This window comes from Ornithorhynchus anatinus, chromosome 20 (assembly GCF_004115215.2).
Source record: "Ornithorhynchus anatinus isolate Pmale09 chromosome 20, mOrnAna1.pri.v4, whole genome shotgun sequence".
Lineage (NCBI taxonomy): Eukaryota > Metazoa > Chordata > Mammalia > Monotremata > Ornithorhynchidae > Ornithorhynchus > Ornithorhynchus anatinus.
In genome coordinates, this window is record NC_041747.1 from 27,199,379 (window position 1) to 27,225,866 (window position 26,488).

Here is a 26,488-nt window from a genome sequence, read left to right on the forward strand (position 1 = left end):
TGTATCTGCCCCAGCGCTCAGAACAGTGCTCTGCACCTAGTAAGCGCTTAACAAATACCAGCATTATGGGGGTGGGGGTGGGAGAGCTCCCAGGAGGCAGTGACTCGGGCTGCTTCTGGTTCCTTTGGGGCACTGAACCAGACCAAAAAGTGAAGCTAGCCCCAGCTCCTGGAGCGTGTCTGCACATGTATGCAGAGGCGTAGCATGGCCTAGTGGATAGAGCCCAGGCCCGGGAGTCAAAAGGATCTGGGTTCTAATCCTCACTCTTCCACTTGTCTGCTGTGTGACCTTGGAGAAGTCACTTCACTTCTCTCTGTAAAATGGGGATTAAGCGTGTGAGCCTAATATGGGACAGGGATTGTGTGCAAGCTGTTTACCTTATATCTGCCCCAGCATTTAGAACGTAGTAAGTGCTTAACAAATACCATAACTATTATTATTAAAAACTCAATAAAAACGATTGAATAAACACTGAAATACCATTTTAAAAAAAGCATGAGTGTGTGTATAAAATCTACCCGCCTCCCGGATCAAATGCTCGATAAATATGATCGAATGAATGAATGCTTAACAAATACCATTAAAAAATACGTGAGTGTGTGGGCATAAAAACGGCCTGCCTCCCAGATTAAGCGCTCAGTCAATACGATCGAATGAATGCTTAACAGATACCGTTAAAAAATAATAATAATAATGATGGTATTTGTTAAACCCAGGTAGAGGCAATCGCTACCCAACAACGAGTTTATTGAGCGCTTAATCCGGGAGGTAGACGGTCTTTATACCCACACACTCACATTTTTTTTTCATAGTATTTGTTAAACTTTCATTCGCTCGATCGTATCTACTGAGCGCTTAATCCGGGAGGCGGATGGCTTTTATACACACATACGATTGCAGCATGGCCTAGTGGCAAGAGCATGGGCTTGGCAGTCCGAGGACCTGGGTTCCAATTCCACTTCCTCCACTTATCTGCCGTGTGACCTTGGGCGAGCCACTTCACTTCTCTGGGCCTCAGGGACCTCCTCTGGAAAAGGGGGATGAAGACCGTGAGCCCCACGTGGGACAACCCGATCGCCTTGTATCCCCCCAACCCCAGCGCTTAGAACAGCGCTTACTCCGGGCCAAGCACTGTTCTAAGCGCGGGAGAAGATACACGGTGATCAGGTCGCCCCATGTGGGGCTCACAGTCTTAATGCTCTTATTATTATTATTATTAAAAGCCATCTGCCTTCCGGATTAAGCGCTCACTAAGTGCTCACTCTGCGCCAAGCCCTGTTCCAAGCGCCGGAGAAGATACAAGGTGATCAGGTCGGCCCGTGTGGGGTTCACAGTCTTAATGCCATCATTATTATTATTAAAAGCCATCTGCCTTTCGGATTGAGCGCTCACTAAGCGCTTACTCTGCGCTAAGCACCGTTCCAAGCGCCGGGGAAGATACAAGGTGATCAGGTCGCCCCGTGTGGGGCTCACAGCCTTAATGCCATCATTATTATTTTTATTAAAAGCCGTCTGCCTTTCGGATTGAGCGCTCACTAAGCCCTTCCTCTGTGCTAAGCACTGTTCTAAGCGCCGGAGAAGATACAAGGTGATCAGGTCGCCCCATGTGGGGCTCACAGTCTTATGTTATCATCATTATCATTATTATTAATAAAAGCCATCTGCCTTCCGCATTAAGCGCTCACTAAGCGCTTCCTCTGTGCCAAGCACTGTTCTAAGCGCCGGAGAAGATACAAGGTGATCGGGTCGCCCCGTGTGGGGCTCACAGTCTTCGTGCCATCATCATTATCATTATTATTAATAAAAGCCGTCTGCCTTCCGCATTAAGCGCTCGATAAATACGATCGAATGAATGAATGCCGAACACACACCGTTTAAAAAAAAGAAAGAGAGAGGTGGGTGTGGGGAGGTGTGTTAAAAAAAAAAAAAAGCCTTGTGGTTTCTAAGCGGGGAGGGGTTTAAAGGTGTTTGTCCTGGAGGGAGGGAGCGAAGAGGAGAGGCTTCCACGTGACTCCCAGGCCCGCCCTCGCCAGGACCAGCCCGTTTTCCGCAGTTGGCAGATTTAAGCGCGGCTGCGACTTGTTCACGCTGCTTTTGCTTCGAGCTCCAGCTGCTTCTCTCCGCTGGCTGGCCCGCCCCATCCCCATCCAGCCCCATCCCCATCCAGCCCCATCCCCATCCAGCCCCATCCCCATCCAGCCCCATCCCCATCCAGCCCCATCCCCATCCAGCCCCATCCCATCCCCATCCAGCCCCATCCCATCCCCATCCAGCCCCATCCCATCCCATCCCCATCCAGCCCTATCCCCATCCCCATCCCCATCCAACTCCCTCCCCATCCAACTCCCTCCCACCCCCTCCAGACTGCCGGGATGGGAGTTCGGGCCTCCTCTGCTCTCCCCTTCCTCCTCCTCCTCCTCCTCCTGGCCGAGGTCCGACCCTCTCTGTCCGACACTCCAGCCAACTGCACCTTCGCCGACCTGGAAGGCACCTGGATTTTCCAGGTGGGCAAAGGCCGGGGCCCCCCGGATCGAAACGTCAACTGCTCGGTGATGGGTAAGCGTCTCCCTCCCCCTTCTCCCAACCCCTTTGGAGCCCCGCGTCCCTCTCCCTTCCTCTTCCCGTCTCTAAGTAATCGTGAGAGTGATTGCGCTATTTAGTCACGATGGTATGTAAGGGCTTACTCTGTGCCAAGCACCGGGGTGGATGTAAAGGGTAATCAGGTTGTCCCACGTGGGGCTCACAGTTTTAATTCCTCTTTTACGGGGGGGAAACTGAGGCACAGTGAAGTGACTTGCCCGAGGCCACACAGCAGACAAGGGTGGGATTAGAACCCGTGACCTCCTGACTCCCAGGCCCCTGCCGTAGCCACCACGCCGTGCTGCCCCTCTATCTCTATTCTTTCCTCTCCCTGCCTTTCCTTTCTCCCCACTCCTTCCCCCTCTGTCCCCCGAACAAGCCCCCCGTGCCCTCTCCATCGATCGTTACTGCGTGCGGAGCGCTGTACTAAACGCTTGGGAGAGTCTACCGTGACAGAGTTGGTAGACACGTTCCCCGCCCCCGAGGAGCTAGAGTCGGGCCGGTGGGAGAGGAGGGGAGAGTGGAGGAGGATTCAAACGACCCCAAACTACCTGTAGGCTCTGGGGGCAGGGACAGAGCAGAATCGATTGATCAATCGGTGGTATTTACTGAGCGCTTATTGTGGGCAGAGCACTGTATTAAGCGCTTGGGAGAGCGTAACGGAGTTGGTTGTGTTCCTGCCCACGGTGAGCAGAGAGGGGGGTAAATCGAGGCTCTCTCACACCTAACAATAAAACACTGTTTTATAGCTCATTTCATCGTAAACTACTCTTTTAAAGGCATAATTAAGGCACGATAAATGTATCGCTTCTCCCGGGCTACTTGCTGGCAGCCCTCATCCTCTAGGCAACGCTGCATTTTGTTTCCCTCCCTTTGCCATAAACGTTTTACGGAGGGAAGACGTCAGGGTGTTTAGAACTCAGCACTTACTCCCCCGCAGATCTGGATCCGCGAGGGAAGTTGGCTCGCTCCGAGACTCGTTCCACGAGCTGGGTTTGTGTGGGAAAAGCAACTGGTGCTTGCAGAAACTCCTGGACGGGGTGAATGAAGTTCAGCGCTACGAGGCAAAGAACATTGGTCTTTTTTTAATAGAAGTCACACTTAATCTTTTTTAACAGGACTACAGACGCGTGTCCAGCGCAGACACTCAGCTCACCGCGTAGACCGGTAGTTTTTCCAGCTGCATCTGAAAAGTTAGGGATTTAAAAACACACACGTCCACACACCCGTCAGTCCTCCCTCCAATTGAGTTCGAATCCCAGCTCTGCCACTTGCCAGCTGTGGGACTGTGGGCAAGTCACTTAGCGTCTCTGTGCCTCAGTTACCTCATCTGTAAAATGGGGATTAAGACTGTGAGCCCCACGTGGGACATCCTGATTCCCCTGTGTCTACCCCAGCGCTTAGAACAGTGCTCGGCACCTAGTAAGCGCTGAACAAATACCAACATTATTATTATTATTATAATTAGTTGTGGTCTTCTAACACTTGAACCGTTCGACTGGTGCTTTCCACAGCTACGTCTGTTTTACAGACAATATCTCAGGCAGTTTATGATGGGTAGGGGGGCGGGCGGAAATTATCTCTGTCAGTCCTAAACTTTATCTTAGCAAAAGCGGCATAGGTTTCGTTGCTGGAGCTTGGGACTGTAGGTCACCTTCCGCTTGAATCTGCACCTTTTATTCATTCACCCCTCCCTCTAGCCCCACGGCCGAGGCTTACGTATTAGTAATTTATTTATATTTAATGTCCGTCTCTGCTTCTAGACAGTAAACTCGATGTGGGCAGAGAATGTTTACCAACTCTGTTATGTTGTACTCTCCCAATTGCTTATTACTCCGCTCTGCACGCAGTAAACACTCGGTAAATAAAATTGATTGGTTCCTAGCCTGTAAGACGCAGAAGAGAAGACCAAGTAGGTGTAGAATGAGGAAAACAAAAGTTTTTTAAGAGCAGCGTTTGTGAACAGAATGGTTAAATAACTGAGGCTCTGATACACTGTTTTGGCAAAGCCGGGGACCCATCTAGGCAAAGTCGTGTTTAAATTATGTTCAGTGTATTTGTCACAAAGCCAACACTGACTTGTTTTGTTGGACAGAAACATATGGGTCTGGTTTGAAGCACATATGTTCCCACACTTTAGGGATGTGAAAGACAAAAAGGTTTTCTTCTTTCAAATTACTGAACTTGTTTACGCCCTCTTCGACACTGCTCTGGAACTCCCAGGTATTTAGAAATTTGCTTTTATTTGCCTATTTTTCTATTCTTCCTTCACCACGAGATTTGTTTGGGCTGCCGCTCGTTAAGTTTTCTCCTCTTCCCCTTCCATCTCGTTTACCTTCTGAAGCCTTCTGCCAATCAGTGGTATTTGAGTACTTTCTGTGTGCAGGGCACTGTGCAAAGTGCTCGGGAGAGTTTAATACAACAGACCGGATCCCTTCCCTCAAGGAGTTGACCATATAGTGGGGTTGCCGCTAATTGTAAATAACTTGTGCCGTCCCTTTCCTAGAGATGAGGCGGTCGACGTGGAAAAGGGTTCTTTTGCCCGCCTCGTATCCTAACTTGGGTAGATCATGCGGTAGAATTAGGTGACTGATGATGCCCCGAATTGCTGCGTGGAGAAATTCCCACCCACGGCCTGTGTGGTAGGTCCCTCCCCCCTTCAAAGACCAAGCCTACTACTCATGGGGCCGAGCTAATGAAATCCTCTTCCTCTGTTGAGAGCGAATGCTGTTTCAGTGGTTTTGCCCTAATGACACATCATCATTCTTGCTTGTGCTCCTCAGGGCCCCCCGAAAAGAATGTTGTGGTTCACCTCCAGAAGCTTGATGTCGCCCACGATGAGCTTGGAAACTCTGGCTTCTTCACCATCATTTACAATCAAGGCTTTGAAGTTGTCATAAACGACTACAAATGGTTTGCTTTTTTTAAGGTCAGTTTCGTGAGAATATCTGGGGGCTTTTTTTTTTTTTCCACCCTAGAGTCTCCCACTCCTCGTAGTGCTCCACACGTTCAAGCGCGGGTGGGGATTACAGAGCCAGGTGTCCTAATATTTATCACCCTCAGTTCAGAGTTTCAGCCTAAAAACTCCTCACCTCTCTGGAAATAAATTCTTTAAACCATAAATAATACTGAGTGTAGTATTTAGGCACTTATTAATTTAGCCCCGGGGTAGATAGGAGATAATCAAGTCCCACTTGGGGCTGGCTCGCGGTCTGTCAGAGGGAGAACAGGATTGAATCCCCATTTTGCCGATGAGGGAACAGAGAAGATGAGTTGCCCGAGGTTAAATAGCAGGTAAGTGGCAGAGCCGAGGTTAGAACCCAGGTGTTCTGACTTCCAGGTCCGGGCTCCCTTCACTAGGCTGCGCTGCTTCAGCCATCAGCCACATTTGAGAGATGCCGTTACAGCCTTCTCTTGAAAATACATATCATGGCAGTCCTGAACCTGAATGATGACCTCAAAACCATATAGGTATTTGACATGGATTTTATTTATTGAGCACTTTCTATGTGCAGAGCACTGTACTGAGCGCTTGGGAGAGCATGACAACAGAATTAGCAGATGTTCCCTGCCCCTAACGAGTTTATAGTCTAGAAACTAAAGAGATTTAGGTTTCTTTTAGACCCGTCTGATTCCTCCTCTCAATCCATGCAATGGGAGACTGCCTTGAGATCTTAAATGTTATTTGGTAAAGGGCCGGCTGTGGCGATACAGTTTAACTGAGGGAAGCTGACTCAAAAAGGGATCATGTGGTAGTCACTGTCTGTTATTTATATAATTTGAAGGGTTGGGGGATGTCTGACACTCAGGGCAAACATTTATTTTACTCTAATGTAAATCTTGTACATTACACCCCTTCACAGACCCTCACCACACCTCGTGGTGTCTGCGGTTCTGTTATTTTTTTCCCAGCGAAGTGAATCCAATTGGCAGAGATGAGGAACTCACCTCATTTCTGGAACTAGGAGAGACACCGTAAACAGACTTTGCAGCCCAGGGTTTGGGGAGTGGCAGGGAGGAAGCTGGTGTGTGCCATGCTGGGAGGAAGTGGGTGTATGCCACATGCTGGCTTAAGGTGGGCCAGCAGCAAGTCAGAACACCAGTGGGAGGGTGAGAGGAGTGGGAGCAAACCCTGCCCCGGAAAGTATTGAAGGAAATGGTTCCTTTTTCCTTTTGCCAATTTGTTGAGAATGAAAATGTCTCTCGTGATCAAGTCGCGTGGTTTCCTGCATGTCAGGGATAATCAATCTCTTGATGGGTGATATTTACTGAGCACCCAATGAGCGCTATGCCCTGTGCTAAGTAGCAAGACCCATGTTCTCTGCCCTGGAGGAGCTTACGGTCTAATGGGGGAACGGTAAGTGTTTATAAATAGTAGAAGCAGGAGGAATAACTGGGATAAAAGGAGGGTCTGCGGGATCGTTATTTATTTCAGTTTTTATCCATCGGTGTATTTGAGTGCTTACCGTGTGCAGAGCACTCTACTAAGCAATTGGGAGAGTACAGTGCAACAGAGTTGGTAGACACGTTCTGTGCCCACAACGGCCTTGCAGTCTAGAGACGAATTTACAGTCTGGAACAGATTATGGAGCAGACTATAACCAATCGAATACGTTTGGATTTCAAGAAGCTTCAGGCCGTGATTTTTGAGCCGGCCGAAGCGGGTGAGTCTTCATCTTGTGGATTAGCTTCTTGAAAGCCACGCGCATTTATCGCTTGGCTAAGGAAGGATATGCCAGTTAATAATGGGCCACTGCCCCCCTCTAAGTGACTACCTTTCCTCCACTATCCCCTCATTGCTCGGTGGAGGGGAAAAAAGGCAGACAGTGGTAGGAAAAAGCCTAGCAGATGAGGTCAGTGGCAGTACTGTATGGGACTCCGCACTTGTGTAATGGGATGGAGTTGTTCAACTTCCACCGTGTGTCCGCAGAGGGAAAAGCGATGCCAGTGACCAAGTGGGGTGAGCCTCCATTAATGAAAGATGAACGGGTTGAGACGCTTTTTGCGGTTTCTTGTAGAGAAGCGGCGTGGCTCAGTGGAAAGAGCCCGGGCTTGGGAGTCCGAGGTCGTGGGTTCGAATCCCGGCCCTGCCACTTAGCTGTGTGACTGTGGGCGAGTCACTTCACTTCTCTGTGCCTCAGTTACCTCATCTGTAAAATGGGGATTAACTGTGAGCCTCACGTGGGACAAGCTGATAGCACTGTAGCTACCCCAGCGCTTAGAACAGTGCTCTGCACATAGTAAGTGCTTAACAAATACCAACATTATTATTATTGTAGGCATAGATACCCCTGTGAGGAAAGCTGCTGCTTTCTGAAAAAAGAGGAAGGAGCCTAGCGGTAGTGATCCAGTGGCTCACTTTTGAGCTCTGTAGGATTTTAATAATAATAATGTTGGTATTTGTTAAGTGCTTACTATGTGCTGAGCACTGTTCTAAGCGCTGGGGGAGACAGAGGGGAATCAGGTTGTCCCATGTGGGGCTCACAGTCTTAATCCCCATTTTACAGATGAAGTCACTGAGGCACCGAGAAGTGAAGTGACTTGCCCAAAGTCACACAGCTGACAAGTGGCTGAGCTGGGATTCGAACCCATGACCTCTGACTCCCAAGCCCGCGCTCTTTCCACTGAGCCACACCGCTGTGCCTTCGTTGGGCTAATCCCCACTCTCTATACCAAATCTCTGTGTCCGAGACAAGGTTTCTCACCGCTACTCTCCTCTTGTGTCGTTCCGTTCAAGATGTCAGAAGGAACTAAGTTGGCGCCTGAACTCTCCAAGCAAGTTCAATGGGCTTCCTCTTTCAGAAGATCTATTTCTGAGAAGTAAAAAAGATATTTGGGGAAATTTATTGAGAAATGTGTGGTGTTCCCTGCCTCTCCTCAACTCCATTCCACAGTCCTCTAGGATTTGTCTAGAAGTAGGAGCTACAAAGATAAGTTAAATCAAGTCCACAGGTAGTTTTGCTAAAGGGCTAAAACACTGATTAGGTCTTGCTTACCTTTCTTTCTCTCTTTCTCTCTCTCTCTTTCTCCCCCAACCCCCATCTGCCCCTCCTAGCTCCTAGACAGATTATCTTTCCAAGGGGCTCCAGAGAAATGTGATTAGGAAAATTACCAGGGAAGGAGGAGAAATTTGAGCTAACTCTAATTCTGAGAAATGAGCTTGTGGATGGTTTGAGGATAGAAGAAAATGGACATCAGTCCACAAAAATTGCATTTGGTTATCTCGGACCATATGTCGTACGTTTAGAGTTAATCCTTGCTTGGCTAATAGCATTGGGCCGGTGCATACTACTGACATGGGCTCTTGTGCTATTATTGCTTGTGTAGTAATAATAATGATAATGATAATTGTGGTATTAAGGTCACCCAGCAGACAGATGCTGGAGCTGGGTTTAGAAACCGGGTCCTCTGACTCCCAGGCCCGAGCTCTTTCCATTAGGTCATTCTCCTACTCTAGTACCTTGGGAATGCACCCGCAAGCCTTGTGTTGCTGGAAGTCGTCTCCCGACAGAGGCAAAAAAATTAGAAAGTTTAGGGACGCACTACTTGTGGTGAATAGAGGCAAAAAGTGGGCAGAGATTTTAGGGGCAATAACTGCGAGGGAGCAGGCTTCAAAGAGCAAGGAGGCCAAAGGCCTCCATTTTGGATCTTTTCAGCCCCGCATGGAATCTTTCAGGTCTGGTCAGAGATCTGGCCCGGGAAGTCCTGTACAAACCATTGAAGGGGGCCCACACTCCCTCATCTATGGAGTGGGCATTCTAGCTCAAACAAGTCAACGTCTGTTTATCGTTATACTCTCCCAAGCGCTTAGTGCAGTGCTCTGAACACAGTGAGCGCTCAATAAACACGACCGACTGGCCACTGATTGCCCTCGCTTTTGTTCTTGCAACCAGATCATTCATGCAGATGACCTTAATGACTCGTGTGTGATGACTGGACAGCCTGCAGCTTTTAAAAAAAATCTCATTACAGGAATGTTTGCCGAAAGATAATTCAGCCACCGTGAGCTGAAAGGTCTCAGTGTATCATAAACGTTTTATGGTTGCTGACTTTTGGAAGGAACTTCATGCTTCCTTAAAGGAAAATGCAGAAATTTCTGGCTTTTGTTATATGCCTCTATGATTGTTGCTTAATGTCTTAATAACATCACACTTCACCCATTGTAAAATTTTCGTAGGATGTCACTGATTTTACGAGTCAGTTGTTCTTGAGCCTGGGAACTGTGGGGAAATATCATTTGCCACATCAGAGGAACAACTTTGGTGAGCTTGTTTGAAATATTTTCAGCTTTCTAATATTACCAAATGCCTTGCTTTTGCGTGTGTGTGCATTTGTGTTGGGGGGGGGGGGGGGGGGAGCCTCTGCTTTGTGTCTCTTCTACAGTCCCTTTCCTTGCTTGAACTTTCCACCCTCATCATTCTTACCGATAAGGCATGTCATTAGTCCTGTTTTTAAGAATGAGAGTTTCCTTTATCGCTTCCAGTTAGCTGGGGACAGTACAATGCATTCTGGAATACCATTCTGACCAGAACCTGTGGCTCTCTCAAGGAGGATCATTCAATAGTATTTATCGAGCGCTTACTATGTGCAGAGCACTGTACTAAGCGCTTGGAATGTACAATTTGGCCACAGATAGAGACAATCGCTGCCCATTGACCGGCTTACAATCTAATCGATCTATTGAGCTGAGGAGCTAGGTGATCAGGATAGCCAGGAGCTGAGGCCAGAGGTGTCACTATCCCTAGTCAGTCAATCAATCAGTTATACTGAGTGCAGGATACCTTACTAAGTGCTCGGGAGAATTCCCTAGTACTATGTCCAGCTCCTCAAGCCACCATCTTGGTTCCTGATATTGTTGTAGGTTTTTTTTTAATAGGCTTTTAAATTTGCCTGAGGGGAAGGCATTTCTAGCCCTTCCCAAAAGCTAATTGTGCTTGATCCCCTCAGGGCTGGCTGACACACCTCCTTTATTGGTCTCTTACATGGAAGAAGACGGGCTAATGGAACAGGGAAAGGAGTTTCTATGGGCAACTTCCCTTTCTGCCCTTTCCTGTGTACCTTCCCAATCTAGAGATTAGTCAGATGTGGGGGGAGAAGCAAACAGACCTCTCTTTATCGACAGCAAAGTAGCCTAAGAACCCCACTTGTTTAAAAAACAAACCACTAATGTACTCCTCCCTCCCAGCCCTTAGGACAGTGCTTGGCACATATTAATTGAGCTAAGCACTTAATATGCCAAGCACTAGGTTAAAGGATGGGAGAGAGTACATTCTCCCTTATCCTTTCTATACATAATATTAGTAGTTTTAGTTTTTGTCAAACACTATTAAGTGCTGGACTTGATACAAGATAATCAGGTTGGACACAGTCTCTTCCCCTCATGGGGCTTACAGACTAAGTAGGAGGCAGAAAAGTGTGGCCTAGCGGATAAAGCACGGGCCTGGGAGTCGAAAGGAGCTGGGTTCTAATCGCTGTTCCCTGCCAACTGAGAGCCTTAGTGCATGTGCGTATTAAATCTGAGAAGCTGCATGGCCAATGTATATCGCTAACAAGGTGTTTGGCGATGTCGCGGGGACTAGATGAGGAAGCCGGGGGGAAATTAACAAAAACTTAAAGCGTTTATGAAGGGGGGGCATTTTAACTCAGGGCTTATAGGTGACAACTTCGCATTCTGATTGAAGGGAGGGGAGGGGACAGGGATTTAAGTGGGGGCTGAAGGCCAACCACTGCCATTTTGGGTCTCTTCAATCCTGATCTGAAATTCTCAGGACTTGTAAGAGACCTAAGGTGAGTGAGGCTGGGGGGTGGGGGGGGGGGGGGTCTCGGCTCAAAGAGCTGCAGGGACTACCGCCCCCATGGAGGTGGACACATCACTGATTAAGGAAGATGCCCCCTCAAAATACGTGGAATGTATATGCCACTAGTTCCTAACTGAGTTTTATTGTCTTATAGTTAATAAATAGGCAGCTCAGCCTGGCATGGAGAATCAGAAATGGGGTAATGGGCAGAAGTTGGGCGCCGGGCAGACTGAGGCAGAGAAGCAAAAGCCAGAGGGCCCTGCACATGGCACCTTCAGCCCGCCATCATAGGAGAGTCATCACTCAGAAGGAGCAGGGGGCGGGGACTGCCGGCCCACCCGTGGTCTCTTCAGCCCATCCTTCCCGTTTGGATGTCAGTACCATCTTTGCTGTCACCTTTGCCCCTCGAGGACGGAAGTCAATGTCTGGAGAGATGCTTGCCTTGAAAAATCACTATTTCAAGTGGCCCTTCATTCTGCAACATACCAAATTTATCTCTGTTTTGAATATTTTCGGTTGAATTACACTAAAGAAATTTGAGATGATTATGGCCTTGACTGTACCTCCAAGTGGGTTATTTTTCCTTCACCCATTCCTTTCCTTTTGACCTTTACAATAAGAGGGGGCCCCCAGACCCTATTATGTTAAGAAATGGGATGTCTGAAGGAGCAATGTCATTGAAAACCATGTAGCCTGGTCTCAAATAAATTACCTCAGATTCAACTGAAAAGGTGAGGTAATTAGAGGAAAATAAACATTCCCCTCTTCATCTGGGTGTTCTGAGCTAAAGTTGATTTTGGCGGGGGGGCGGGGGGTCCTCAAGTTATCCGGGGCCCAAGTTATCCAGACAGCTGCTCCCCTTTTCTCTGCTAGTGGAGACCTGGCCTTGGATACAGTCGGTTGCTCCAGGCAAATCACCGGTAGATGGGAAATGAGCAGGAGGAAGAGAATTAGTATGAAGCATCATATGGTAAGCTCCTTGAGGGCAGGGTTTAGATCTACCAACTCTAATGTATGCTTTCAAGTGCTTAGTACAGTGCTCTACACAGCATAAACTCTCAAATACCAAGGGAAAGAAGGGGTTGGTTGCTGTTAGAAATTTGGAGGAAGAGTGGGAATTTGGAATGTTTATAATTTTATTTTGATGTCTGTCTCCCCTTCTAGACTGCAAATGACTTGTGGGCAGGGATGATGTCTCTTGTTCTTTTCCCAAATGCTTAGTACTGTGCTCTGTACTCAATAAATACCATTGACTAGGAAGGAGGCTTCGATGATATCAGAAATGAGTCCGTTGATAAGTGTGCGACAGCTGGTTAACTGTGGCAGAAAAACAGGGCATTCTTCTCTAACAAGTGCTGGAGTCAAGGGGCCCGGCATCTGAACACTGATGTACTTTTCCCTCCAATCACCCTTCTCGAGCCCTGCCTCTCCCATGCTGTGGGGGAAGAGCTGGGGCTCCTAGGTCAAGACTGGGGGATAGTATGAGGGGCTGTTGGAAAGTTGGGGGGACACCAGATGACCAGGGAGCTAGAGACTCAGATATGAGATCAATTTGTTGGTAAGGTTGCTGGGTCTGCTTCAACACCACCCTTGCCATATGCCAGAGCACTGTGCTAAGTGCCAGGGCTGAGGGGGGCACAGTCCCTGTCCCACACAAGGCTCACAATCTGAGAGGGAAAGAGATATCTTGCCCGTAAGGGAATTTCTATTAATATAACTACTCCGTGTTGCAACTGCTTCATGAGGCAACTCTGGAATTATTGCCAAATTCATCTACTGGGTCACTTTTTCTTCATCCCTTTCCCTCCACATCCGTTATTCTCCCAGGAAAGGATATTTCCTGTCAGGGGAGAGGGAGTGTGGGAGGAATGACACCCATTCACTGTTATTTGTTAATACCAGCTAATCAGCGGGTTTTGTTTCTCCCCTGGCCCGGTCATTTAAACAGTGCACATCCTGGCCACCCTATTTATCAGTGGGTTTGGATTGTTATAATTTATTGCATCTAAGAGCTTGCTCTCGGCACTGGGAAAAGATACAAGGATCATCTTTCAGACCTGGTAACTAAAGAAACGTTCTCTGGATTCCAACCCTACATCTGTTTTTAAAGGTGATACTTTCCAGGCTGGTTTTCAGTCCCCAACAGCAGAAACAAGATGCCTTGGGTTCTGGTCAGTGAGTTTATAGATTTGCTTGGATTGAAATTCCAGTCTCGCCAACTGAAGCATTTGTTTAGTCAGAGCAGCTGTACTAGCTGATTTTTTGACCAATGGATGAAAGAATCTTGTAAACTGAACTGACACAAACTAGGGTTCACACACAGGGGTCTGTCCCTCTCTAGATTCTAAGCTGGTTGTGGGCAGGGAATTTTTGTTATATTGTACTTTCCCAAGCACTCTCCACACACTAAGAATTCAAATATAATTGACTGAATAAACATTTTGATATTCACTTCATCCCTAGCCCCATAGAACATATGTTATACATTATAACGTATTACAATTTATATCCACATTTAACTTAGTATATAATTTAGTCACCCCCTTCTAGTTTGTAAGCTTCTGGTAGGCAGAGAGCATGTCTACCTACCTGTACTCTCCCAAGCACGTAATAGAGTGTTCTGCACGCAGTAAGTGCTCAACAATTATGGTGTATCATTTTGGGCCTGTACGGGCCATTCTGAGCATTCATTCAGTCGAATTTCTCGAGTGCTTACTGTGTGCAGAGCATTGTACTAAGCGTTTGTACTGGAAGTGGAAGAACTTTGGGAATAATTCATCAGTAGTAGTTATTGAACATTTACTCCTTGACAGGCACTCGGGAGAGTACAGTAGGTTAGTAGACAAAATCCCTGCTCTTGAGGAGCTAAGTCTAAAAGGGAGAGACAGTCACTAAAATTAAATTTGTAGGTAGGGAGAAGCAACAGGTCAGAGCTATGTACATTAGTGCTCTAGGGAGTTGGGAAGTGAGCAAACCACTTGCTGAGGAGGCAAGGCAATGACAGGAGCGGGAGAAATGGGATTGGAAGATGAGAGATTAATCACGGAAGGACTCCTGGAGGAGAAAGGTTTTGGTAGAGCAGCGGCATGTAGGACCTGAAGGAAGAGGATGTTTCAAGCCCATGTGTAACTTGCAAACTATGTTTGTTCAACTGTAAGGGGCTGTGTCTTGAGTTCCATGAACCCACAGTGTTAGGGGGTTTTTTTAGCCCTTCTCCTCTCTTGTAAACAGAGTATTAGGCTCATGTGTTTTGTGGGGCAGGCGCTACTGCACTAAAATCCGTAGAATAGGCACAATCTTTCACCAGTCCAGCCATTGCAGAGAACTAATGGAGTTGCAGAATCTGAAAGGGAACGCTGCCAGAGTCCTTCAGAGAGTTGTAAAACTCTCATTGCTAACAAATCATATTTTAATTGAAGATACAATTGAAAAGCACCCAAAAGTAAGGCCAAATAGAGATTTCTGAAAGCACAAACTAAAATGAGCAGTACAGAAGTCTAGAATAGATCGTGGATTCTCACTTCCCTGGCTTACCTTCCCATCAGCTTCATTTAGGGGATGGGATTGAATGATGCAGCTCCTCATTCCACCAGCACCGGGGGGGTGGAAAAAAAGATTTTTCTCCAGTCCCCTCTTCCCCGCTGAAAGAGAATGTGGGAGAATGTGCTCTATCCAGGATCAGCCTTTATGGGCATGCAAAATAGTCATCAGGCAGCCTCTTTACTCCTGGGAATTGTAGTTTCTCGTTTCCTTAGCGGTTCCCTTGCTAACCTTCAACAGGACATTTGGATGTATTGAACACGCACAGCTCTGACAGGTTGACCGGGGGATAACGCAGCCTAATCTAGGGACCGTCTGAGCTGGCTTTTCATCAGTATTCCAAGGACGTTTTGCCTCATCAGAGAAGCAAGGCCTAACCCAGCCTTTCTACAGGCAGGCTGTAAGATAGGAGAGGCCTCTTTGATTGGGAATCGTCAGCTACTGATTCAGCTCCAAGAAGCCAAAGTGCTTCTATAGAGTTCTAAGCCAGCTGCTAATCCAGTCCTCCAACTGCATTGTTTAAAAAAGTCAATAAACAAACGACTGCCCCCCCCCCCCCCCCACCACACACAAATAGTAGATTGCTTGAAAATTCATTTGTTTATTTTGGGTAATGCCTTTCTTTATTTCAAAAGAGGAAGGTCTAGGTCAGAAGTCTTGCCCATCTCCCCTCACCTTTACTTATTGCCATGCAGGGCATAATGATGGTATTTAAGTGCTTGCTGTGGTCTGAGCACAGGGTGTAGATGTAATAAAATCAGATTAAACACCCTCTCTGTCCACAGAGGACTTACACTCTTACGGGAAGGAAGAACAGGTAAGGAAAATGAGGCACAGTGAAGTGACTTGTCCAAGGTTACACTGCGAACAAGTGGCAGAGGTGGGATTGAAACCCAGTTGCTCTGACTCTCAGCCCACGTTCTTTCCACTCGGGCCACACTGCTTCCCTAGTAAGGAAGGATAAGACTTCCCCCCTTCTGATCGTGATGTCCTGAAAGATAGGGAAATTTTGGGTGCACGAGTTTAACGGGGGTGGGGAACTGAGGCACAGGGATGTCACCCAGCAGGTCTGTGGCAAGAGACTGGAGAAGGAACAATGACTCTGTACTCCCAACTAAGTAATCAGGGATTTATGGAGCACTTACTGTGTGCAGAGCACTGTACGAAGTGCTTGGGAGAAAGCCGGAAGACACGATCCTTGACCACAAGGAGGTCCCAGTCTAGTGGAGAGCCTGACCTTAAAATGAATTAGGGGTAGGGGTCTGAATCTCTGGAACGTGAGGAACAGCTGTCAGCCTACTCAAATGGCAGGATCAGCTGATGGTGAGAACACTGGGTATCATTTGGCTTTTTTTCTGGCTCTCTAGACAGCTGAGGGGAGGCCTGAGAGACTAGGAGAGGGAAAAGGCCCTGCGGAAAAACTGCCAGCTTATTCATTCATTCAGTCATATTTATTGAGGGCTTACTGCGTGCAGAGCACCGTCCTATGTGCTTGGAAAGTACAATATAGCAATAAAGAGAATTCCTGCCCCAAATGGGCTTACAGTAGCATGGCCCAGTGGAAGGAGCCTGAGCTTGGGAGTCAGAGATCATGGGTTCTAATCCCGGCTCCTCCACTTATCTGCTGTGTAACCTTGGGCAAGTCACGTAACTTTTCTGTGCCTCGGTTCCCTCATCTGTAAAATGGGGATTAAGAATGTGAGCCCCAGGTGGGACCACCTGCTTACCTTGTATCTACCCCAGTGCTCAGAACGGTGCTTGGCACATAGTAAGCACTTACCGAATACCATCATTATTATTACAGTCTAGAGCGGGGGAAGACAGAAATGGAAACAGTTTCTTACTGGCGTGTCAAAATTGGTTTAAACAGAGGCCAACCATTGTCATCACAAACCATGGGCTTCCCTTAGGCGATTACAACAGTCCCCTTCGGGTTGCCGTCGTGGAGTTTGGCAGAAGTGAACGAAATCTCAGTGTAAAGGCTGGTGTTTTCGCAAACGACGCTCTCAGAATCACCCTCTCCGGAGGCTGTTCTGAGCCTAGGCAAAGTAGGCACAAGCACAGGGAACCTTGGATTGATTTTCCTGAACTGGCTCTGCAGAGTGAGGAGAGGGTAAAGGGTATTCAACTTCCTGGAGAAAAAAACAGTCTACCTCTGTTTCTGCATAACTCTGTTCCTTTTGGGTAAAGAGGCTGATTGCTGAGGAGGCAGTTGAGCAACAAGGATGTTTTTCTGTTTTTCCTAAAGGGATCTCTGGCTCCCAGTGAGACCTTGTGATTTTAAGGTCGACAAGTACAGGGGAGACTGTAGGGATCGTGTCTTCTATCGGCGTTCTCTAGGGCCTAGTTCAGTCTGGAACGTGTCTACCAAAAAGGTTTTATTTATGGTATTTAAGTGCTTATCATTGCTTTCCAGGCATTGCTCTAAGTGCTGGGGTAGAGACAAGCTAAAATCCAGTTGGACCCATAAGATTGATCGATTGCTTTGTCCCCACTTGGCAGTCAATAAGTACTACTGATCGTCCTCTTTTGCTAGGAAAACTGCCCGCCCAATCCTCCCATTCTGTTGGACACACCAAATCACTTAGGAAAGTCACATGTGAATTTGTATGTGATTTGCGTGAGACTTGAATTAAAGCTATAAATTCTAACCCTAGCTCAAGTGCCTGGGAGTTTTCACTTTTGTGCAAGTCATCATGTCTCTGATTCAGTTCCCTCTTTTAAATTGATCTCCTACAGAAGGACAAAAATGAAGATAATGGCAGAATCTGTTAAGCAACAGTGATAGTATTAAATAAAAAGCACTGGGAGAGAATATACAGGTGGGAATTGTACAAGGGGACCACGATTTATCTCATCCCCAATTTACAAACGAGGAAAGTGAGACCCAGATAGGTTAAGTAACTGTCTCAGGGCCACAGAATAGGCCAGTGGCAGCACTCATAATAATGTTGGTATTTGTTAAGCGCTTACTATGTGCAGAGCACTGTTCTAAGCACTGGGGTAGATACAGGGTAATCAGGTTGTCCCACGTGAGGCTCCCAGTTAATCCCCATTTTACAGATGAGGTAACTGAGGCCCAGAGAAGTTTAAGTGACTTGCCCACAGTCACCCAGCTGACAAGTGGCAGAGCCGGGATTCGAACTCATGACCTCTGACTCCCAAGCCCGGGCTCTTTCCACTGAACTAGGATTCAAACCCAGGCCTCCAGCTTCACGGCGGCTCTTTCCAATAGACCACACTGCCCAATCAGAAGCCCACACAATCAACTGGACTGTTGTTTTACTGAGTGCTTACTCTCTGCAGAGCACTATACTGAGCGGTTGGGAGAGTACGATACCTCAGAGTTGGTCGGCACGTTCCCTCCCCACAAGAAGATAAGTCTTGGGGGAAACAGGCGTTAAAATAAGTTACAGATGTGTACATAAATGCTGTGGGGCTGGAGATGACGTGACTATCAGATGCTTAAAGGGCACCAAACCAAGGGCAAGGGTGACCCGAGAGGGAGTAGGAGATATGAGGGCTTAGTTGGGGAACCCTGACCCAGTCAATCATTACAGTCCTGAAAATGGGGTGAGTAGAATGCAAGCCCCGCATCATCTCCTTATGGTTTTATTCCCCAAATCCACTTGGAAAATCCTGCATGACTCAGCCCTCATTCTGGAGAGGGAGATTTGTCTGACGACTCCCTGACGAGGTTACTGTGCCTCGATGAAGGATATGTTTCTTGCGAAAAAGGGTCCCGGCCCTAGAGGAGCTTGGATCCTTTCCAAAAAAACAAGGCAGACAACACCCTCGGCCACATCTACAAATGAAGCCGTTGGGCTTGACGTGTGTTTTGAGAAATCGTCGTTCTCTGCCTGAAGTCCGGACCGTCCAGGAAGTTTGCAAAGAGAAACCTGCAAACTTGAAAAATGTCTTAGCTGCCGCTTCACCCCTAGCTGTGCTGGACGTCCTGACCTGGGACTCGTTCCACATCCACATCCGTGCTGACGGCTATATTACAACCTAATGATTAATCCTGACCTCCCGCTCAGCAGACACAAACGTTACCCCGAAGACCCTGGAAAGCAGTTCATTCCGCACATTCTTTCATTTTTTATCCCATCGCGTTACCGTTATGAGGAGTAGATGTAGAATGATTTTGAAATTTAAAAATGTGTGTGGAGTGGGAAGGAAGGGATGTATTCTTTCAGAGAATCAGTGCACTCTGAAGGATATTATTGAGTATTTATTGAGTGCTTACTGTATGCAGAGTACTGTACTAAGCGCTTGGGAGAGTGCAGTATAACAGACACATGACCTCCCCACAACGAGCTTGCAGTATAAAAGTCCCGGATTCTACTTCTGGATCTTCCACCTGTCTACTGTGTGGCCTTGGGTAATTCATTTCACCTCCCCATGCCTGAGTTTCCCCATCTGTAAAATGGGGATACTAATGTGCGAGCCACAGGAACGTTGCAAGGAGAACATTAAAATAACCGACGTAAGGTGCTGTGGCAATAAAACACCTCATGGTAGTTGTTTTGAAGCAGTATGACCTAGTGGAAAGAGCCCAGGTCTGGGAGTCACGGGACCTGGGTTCTAATTCTGTCTACACCCCAGGTCTGCTATTATAACCCTGGGCAAGTCACTTAACTTTTATGTGCTTCAATGACCTCATCTGTAAAATGGGAATTAAGACTGAACCCCACGAGGGACAAGGACAGTGTCCAACCTGGTTATCGTTTCTCTACCCCCAAGCTTAGTACTGTGCCTTGCACGTAGTAAGCGCTTAATACGTTCCATTAAAAAAAAACTCCCTAAAGCATCTCAGGGCTTTGTGGCAGAAGATATTAAGGTAACTATACACTGCCGCCAGTCTGAGGTATTTATTTATTCAAGCAGTTTTATTGGAAATTTCCAGTTAATTGCAGCCACTTGTTTGCTTTTTGCTTGAATCATCCTTACCCCTGTCTGAACTCTCACTTTCCTTTGCGAAGGAGAAGAGGCCTACTTGTGGGTGCCCTAGCAACTTTGGACGCGATTCAGGGACTTTGCACCCAATTGGCCAATGGAATTTGCTAAGCACTTATTTTATAAAAGGTGAATACCACGGACTGCCTGAAAAACAAACGAATTTTGGAGCCAATTAAGCCAAAGTCATCTTTGTAAGGCCAAATGAACTTAAACAGGAGGATCGATTCTCTGGAGAAAACATTAATGCTACGAAAAGTCCAGGGAAAATGTGGGAAGAGGCAGACCAGCAGCTAGATGGATCAGAGACCGTAACGGTGATAATGGAAGAACAGTTAGAAAGGTTGTGGATTATGGCAGAGGACGGGACGTTCTGGAACTAGTATATCCATGGAGTCGCTCTGAATTGGAAATGACTCCATGCCACTTTATAATAATAATAGTATTTATGGCACTGTTCTCTGCATTGAGAGGGTCAGCAGAAGTGGGAAAGGCAGTCTTTGTTCTTGACTGGATTAATATTCCTATGGTTTAGTGTTCAATAAATGCTATTGCTATTACTGACAGAGAAAATAGTAATGGTATTTTTGTAAGGTTTTTATTAAGTGCTTACTATGTGCCAGGCACTATTCTAAGCACGGGGGTAGGTACAAGCTCATGAGGTTGGACACAGTCCATGTCCCGCGTGGGGCTCACTATCTTAATCCCCATTTTACAGATGAAGTGGCTGAGGCACAGAGCAGGGAAATGACTAGGTCACACTGCAGACAAGTGGAGGAGCCGGGTGTAGAACCCAGGCCCATGCTCTATCCACTGGGCTATGCTGCTTCTCTGAGAGTGATGGAATTCATTGAGTGCGGACACTTGACCAAGTGCTTGGGCAGAATCAGCTGAAGCTGGAGTCGAGTTCCCTGCCCACAGAAAGCTTACACTCAAACAGGGGAGAGAGAGACATTAAAAAATATCGACAAGCAGTGAGACATGGAAGCAAGTAGACACAGTGAACTGACCCCACTGCAGTGGTTTGGGAGGGAAGAGGAAGGCGCAGTGTGGTCATCTTGTCATTGTGCCTCACTGTCATCAGCCTCCTGCTCACACCCTCCCTCCCCCGCTTCACACCCGGCAGACCGCTGCTCTCCCCAGCTTCGCATCCCTTCCGAAATCACATCTCCTCCAGGAGGCCTTCCCTCATTATTCCCTCATCTCCCCACCCTGTTTCCCCACACTTTGACTTCAGCAGTTCCACATCCTCTAAGCACTTGGAGACTCACCCCTCCCCGCCCTCTCCCCGTATAACACATACATATTTTTCATACTCTATTCCTTCCCTCTACTTGTAATTCATTTCAGTGTCTGTCTCCCCTCCTGGACTATAAGCTACTCAAGGGTAGGGAATAATATTTATTGAGCACTTACTGCGTGCAGAGCACTGTACTAAGAGCCTGGGAAAGTACAATATAACTGTCGGTAGACTCGTTCCCGGCCCGCAGCGAGCAGGGACTGTGTCTACTATCTCCATTTTACTCTACCGAGCACTTAGTTCAATGCTCAGCACCAATTGAGCGCTCGGTAAAGACCACTGCCTGGACGACTGAGGATCTTTGGGGTCACTGGCCTGTCTAATTTCAGGAGGGGCTGCTGTGGGAAGGCCTTTTGGGAGGGAAGACCCACAAACTTGGCAGAAGGAGAGAGGAAGTGAGGACTCGGGGTATTCTATACTCGGGGAACATCTGGTAAAGTGGCGTAAAAGCAGAAGAGCTGGTTTCAGGGGTCAAGGGAGCAAAGTTTTCCTGCCTGGTGCGGGGAAGCAGTCAGTGGAGGGCTTGAAACCACACGGTGCCTGTGAAAGGAAGAGGGGGTGCTCAGCCCCCGGAATTCCTTCTCCACCTTTCCGGCACCACTTCTCCAAGCAGGCAGCTTTCCCCACGAGAGCATCAATCCAGATGAGAGTGGCCAGAGAAGAGGTTTAGAGAGGTCATCGGTGATCGGACACGTGAGAGAGAGAGAGTCGGGCCGCAGGGCCCGACCCGCTCCCCGTCTCACCTTCTCCTTCCTCGATTGCAGTATAAACAGGAGGGAACCAACGTGACGAGTTACTGCCACGAGACCCTTCCTGGGTGGGTCCATGACGTGCTGGGCCGAAACTGGGCCTGCTTCACCGGAAAGAAGATTTCGTCCGCGTCGCCCCTCGGGGGGGTCTACGTCAACCAGCCGCCTCCCAGGCTGCCCGAGGACAGGTGAGTCTGCCTGGAGGATCGGGCTTTCTCAAACCGCTGCTTGACGCTTGACAAGTCGTTCCCACGCCCACCTTCCGTATTTTTAGAGGTTCTGCTCCGGGAGGCTCCGATCCCTGGGCTGGGATGGGCCCAGGGTGGATAAGGATGCAGGATTGGCGCTCTGAGGTTCTCCCGCTCTGGTGTTCCCCCACATGGTGACCCCCATAACATCCCTTCAGCGCTTGCATTCAGGAGGTGCTCAGTAAATACCACTATAACTACTACTAGGGGTAATAGGATTTATCTAACACAATAAATCCTATTTATTGAACAAGATTATTGGATCAGACACAGTCCCTCACCCTCATGGGGCTCAATCTTATCCCCAATTTACAGATGAGGAAACCGAGTCCCAGGAAGATGGATTTACTCAGGGTCACTCAGCAGTCTAGTGGCGGAACTGGGGCTAGAACCCAGGCCTCGTGGCTCCCGCCCAGCCATAGGCGCTGCCACTTGTCGGCTGTGTGACTGTGGGCAAGTCACTTCACTTCTCTGTGCCTCAGTGACCTCATCTGTAAAATGGGGATGAAGACTGTGAGCCTCACGTGGGACAATCGGATTACCCTCTATCTACCCTAGTGCTTAGAACAGTGCTCTGCACATAGTAAGCGCTTAACAAATACCAACATTATTATATGCTCTGCCCATTGGGCCCACTGCTTCCACAGGAAAAAGACTGAGTGTCATTCAGTACCTCCCTGTGGCGCAGTCTAAAGATCGTACACGGCCAGTTAGGCCGACCTGCCCTCAGTCTTCGAGGAACCGACCGTCAGATATTCAGTTCCAAAAGTAACTGGACAATCTCCGTAGATCAGACTCTTGACAGAGGGAAGCAAACAAGTGGAAGGCAATTTGTCATCTGAAGTAGAGGCTCGACGATTGGAGGGATGAGATAGGGGTGCCGGCCGGAAAATACTTCACAGTGCAGGTTTCTTCCTCAAATCCTGGATTAAGCTTGCTCTCACTCTGGGTTCCAGAGGGAAAACCAGGGGAATAATTCAAATTTCTGAAAAATCCCCTGCCTGACACTTAGGCATGAGAGTTTGCCGCATTCTAAGGGGTGGGGTTTTTTTTCCCAATAGTCCATATAATTTATCGAGCCCCTACGACGTGAGAAGCAACGTGGCCTAGTTCAACGAGCCGTGGCCTGGGAATCGGGAGACCTGGGTTTTAAACCCGGCTCTTCCATTTGCCTGCTGTGTGACTTTGGGCAAGTCGCTTAATTTCTGTGCCTCAGTTTCCTCCTCTGTAAAATGGGCATTCGATACCTGTTCTTCCGATTTAGAATGTGAGCCCCCCAAGGGTCAGGGACCGTGTCTAAGTCCCACCTGCATATTAGTACAATATGTAAATCGACACAAGGAGCGGCTTGACCTAGTGGATCGAGCACGGGCCTGGGAGTCAGAAGGACCTGGTTTCTAATCCCGGCTCTGCCACTTGTCTGCTGAGAGACCACGGGCGAGTCAAGTTAACTTTTCCGTGCCTCAGTTACTTCATCTGCAAAATGGAGATTAAAGCCGTGAGCCCCACGAGGGCTTGTATCTATCCCCAGACTTAGTTCAGTGCCCGGCACATAGTAAGCACTTAACAAATACCGTAAAAAAAAAAACGGGGGGGGGGGGGAAAGTCAGTCGGCCGATGGTATTTATTGAGCGTTTACTGGGTGCCGAGCACTATACTAAGCACTCGGGGAGAGCACAATATAACAATAAACAGAAACATTCCCTGCCCACAATGAGTTTCTAGTCCAGAGGGGGAGACAGATATTAATATAAGTAAATTACAGCTAAGTATATAAATGTTCTGGGGCTGGGAAGAGGGAGAGGGATAAATAAAGGGAGCAGGTCAGGCAAGTCCAACGTTTTTTTATTGAATTCTCCCACAGGCTACCCAAGAAGCTGTACCAAAACCACCCTGACTTTGTGAGCACCATCAACTCGGCTCAGAAGGCCTGGAAGGCGACCACGTACGAAGAGTACGAGACCCTCACCCTGGTGGAGATGTTCAGGCGTTCTGGGGGCCGCAGCTTCCCCAATCCCAGGTAGGAGGGAGCGAGTCTCCGTGCACCGTTCACACTCACCTCCCCCCGCAAAGCCCAGGCCTGGAAGCCGGGAGACCCGAGTTCTAGACCCGGCTCCGCCACTCGCCTGCTGCTTGAACCCTTTCAAGTCATTTTTTTAACGGTATTTGTTAAGCGCTTACTAGGTGCCTGGCATTGGTCTAAGTGCCGGAGAGTTACAAGAGAATCAGGTTGGATGCAGTCCTACACAGGGCTCACGATCGTAATCCCATTTTACAGACGACGTAACTGAGGCACAGAGAATTCAAGTAACTTGCCCAAAGTCACAGAACAGACAAGGGACGGAGCCGGGACTAGAAGCCAGGTAACTCTGTGTGTCCGCTTCCCCCGAAATGGAGAGTCAATTCCAGTTTTCCTTCCTCTCTCAGAGTGTGGAATAGGGATTGGGTCTGATCTGATTGTACCCTCACTCTTAGCACAGTGTTTGGCTTATAGTAAGTGCTTAACAGATAGCCTCCTTACTGTGCTTTGTTCTCTCCTGCCCCACCATCCACATCCTACTTCTGGCCTGGAATGCCCTCCCTCCTCACCTCCGCCAAACTAGCACACTCCCCCCCATCCCTTCAAAGCCGACTTGTTCATTCCAAGCGCTTAGGACAGTGCTCTGCACATAGTAAGCGCTCAATAGATACTATCGAATGAATGAGAGCCCTACTGAAAGCTCACCTCCTCCAGGAGGCCTTCCCAGATTGAGCCCCCCTTTTCCTCTGCTCCTCCTCCCCTCCCCATAGCCCCGACTCCCTCCCTCTGCTCTACCCCCTTCCCCTCCCCACAGCGCTTGTTTATATTTATGCATATTTATTATTCTATTTATTTTATTGATGATGCATATATATCTATAATTCTATGTATCTATTTTGATGCTATTGATGCCTGTCTACTTGTTTTGTTGTCCGTCTCCCCCCTTCTAGACTGTGAGCCCGTCGTTTTGTAGGGATTGTCTCTATTTGTTGCCAAATTGTACTTTCCAAGCGCTCAGTACAGTGCTCTGCACACAATAAATGCGATTGAATGAATAAATGAATAACGGAGTGATTGTAATTATCAGTGGGGTAGTCGCGATAGGGTAGGTTGGGCGTAGTCCCCGTCCCACAAGGGGCTCACAATCTGAAGGGAGCGGGACTTAATCCCCATTTTACAGAGGAGGAAACTGAGGGAAGTTAAGTGACTTGCCCAAGAGGACACAGCAGGCGAGTGGCAGAGCGGGCGTTAGAACCCAGGTCCTCTGACTCCTAAGCGCCTTGCTGTTCCCAGTAGAACCCGACTCCTCCTCTTGGCTGCTGTGTGACCTTGGGGAAGTCACTTAATTTCTCTGTGCCTCAGTTACCTCATCCGGAAAATGGGGATTAAGACTGTGAGCCCCATCTGGGACAAGGGAAGGTGCCCATCCTGATGAGCTTGTAATTACTCCAGCGCTTAGAAGAGTGCTTGACCCAAGTGCTTCACCATCAAATGATGGGCCACATGGACCGTGTCTTTCTGTTTCAGACCCAAGCCTGCGCCGTTGAGCCCCGAGCTAGCCAACCAAGCCTCCAGCTTGCCCAAGTCCTGGGACTGGCGAGACGTCCACGGTGTCAACTACGTGAGCCCCGTTCGAAACCAAGGTGGGAGCCGGTCCTCTGGCCTTTCACCTTTAGAGAGAAGTCCTCACCATTGGCTTTAAAGTACTAAATCACCTTGTCCGCTCCTACCTCACCTCCTACTTCACTCCTCTGCACGCTTCACTTTCCACTGCTCTCAACCCTACCTTCTATTTAAGAGTTGAAGAGTATTCCTCCTTTGGGGAAGGACATCTTGTTGGTGACCATTTAATCTGCTGCTTTTAAGTAGTAAATAGGTGAAAGAGATCAGTCAGAGAATCTCAAAATAGGACTTTTTTTTCTTTCTCTCTCTTTTTTCTTTTAATGGTATTTGTTAAGCGCTTACTATGTGTCAAGCCCTGTACTAAGTGCTGGTGTATATACAAGCTAATCAGAGTGCACACATCTCCTGTCCCACATGGGGGTCACGGTCTTAATCCCCATTTTACAGAAGAAGTAAGTGAGGCCCAGGGAAATGAAGCGACTTGCCCAAGGTCACCCAGCGGACAAATTGCGGAGGTGGGATTACAACCCAGATCCTTCTGACTCCCAGGCCCGTGGCTCTACCCACTAGGCCCCGCTTCTCTAAACTTCATGTCCTCTCAAGGGGCGACTAATTCTCACCCTTCCCCGTCCCTTCTCTGCAGTTCCATCATTTCAGAGTCAGCTAGGGCTGTA

At 48.1% G+C, this 26,488-nt stretch overlaps 1 protein-coding gene across 1 annotated transcript in view; it reads left to right on the top strand.

The window, feature by feature from the left end:
• The first annotated feature begins 2,352 nt into the window (after positions 1–2,352).
• The window catches only part of CTSC (cathepsin C), a 29,308-nt gene continuing 5,172 nt past the window's right edge, over positions 2,353–26,488 (top strand). The window contains exons 1-5 of the mRNA XM_001512090.5: positions 2,353–2,556; positions 5,364–5,509; positions 21,939–22,111; positions 24,036–24,191; positions 25,719–25,834. Coding sequence (XP_001512140.2) covers positions 2,373–2,556; positions 5,364–5,509; positions 21,939–22,111; positions 24,036–24,191; positions 25,719–25,834 — 775 coding nt within the window. The 5' untranslated portion in view covers positions 2,353–2,372. The remainder of the gene's footprint in view (positions 2,557–5,363; positions 5,510–21,938; positions 22,112–24,035; positions 24,192–25,718; positions 25,835–26,488) is intronic.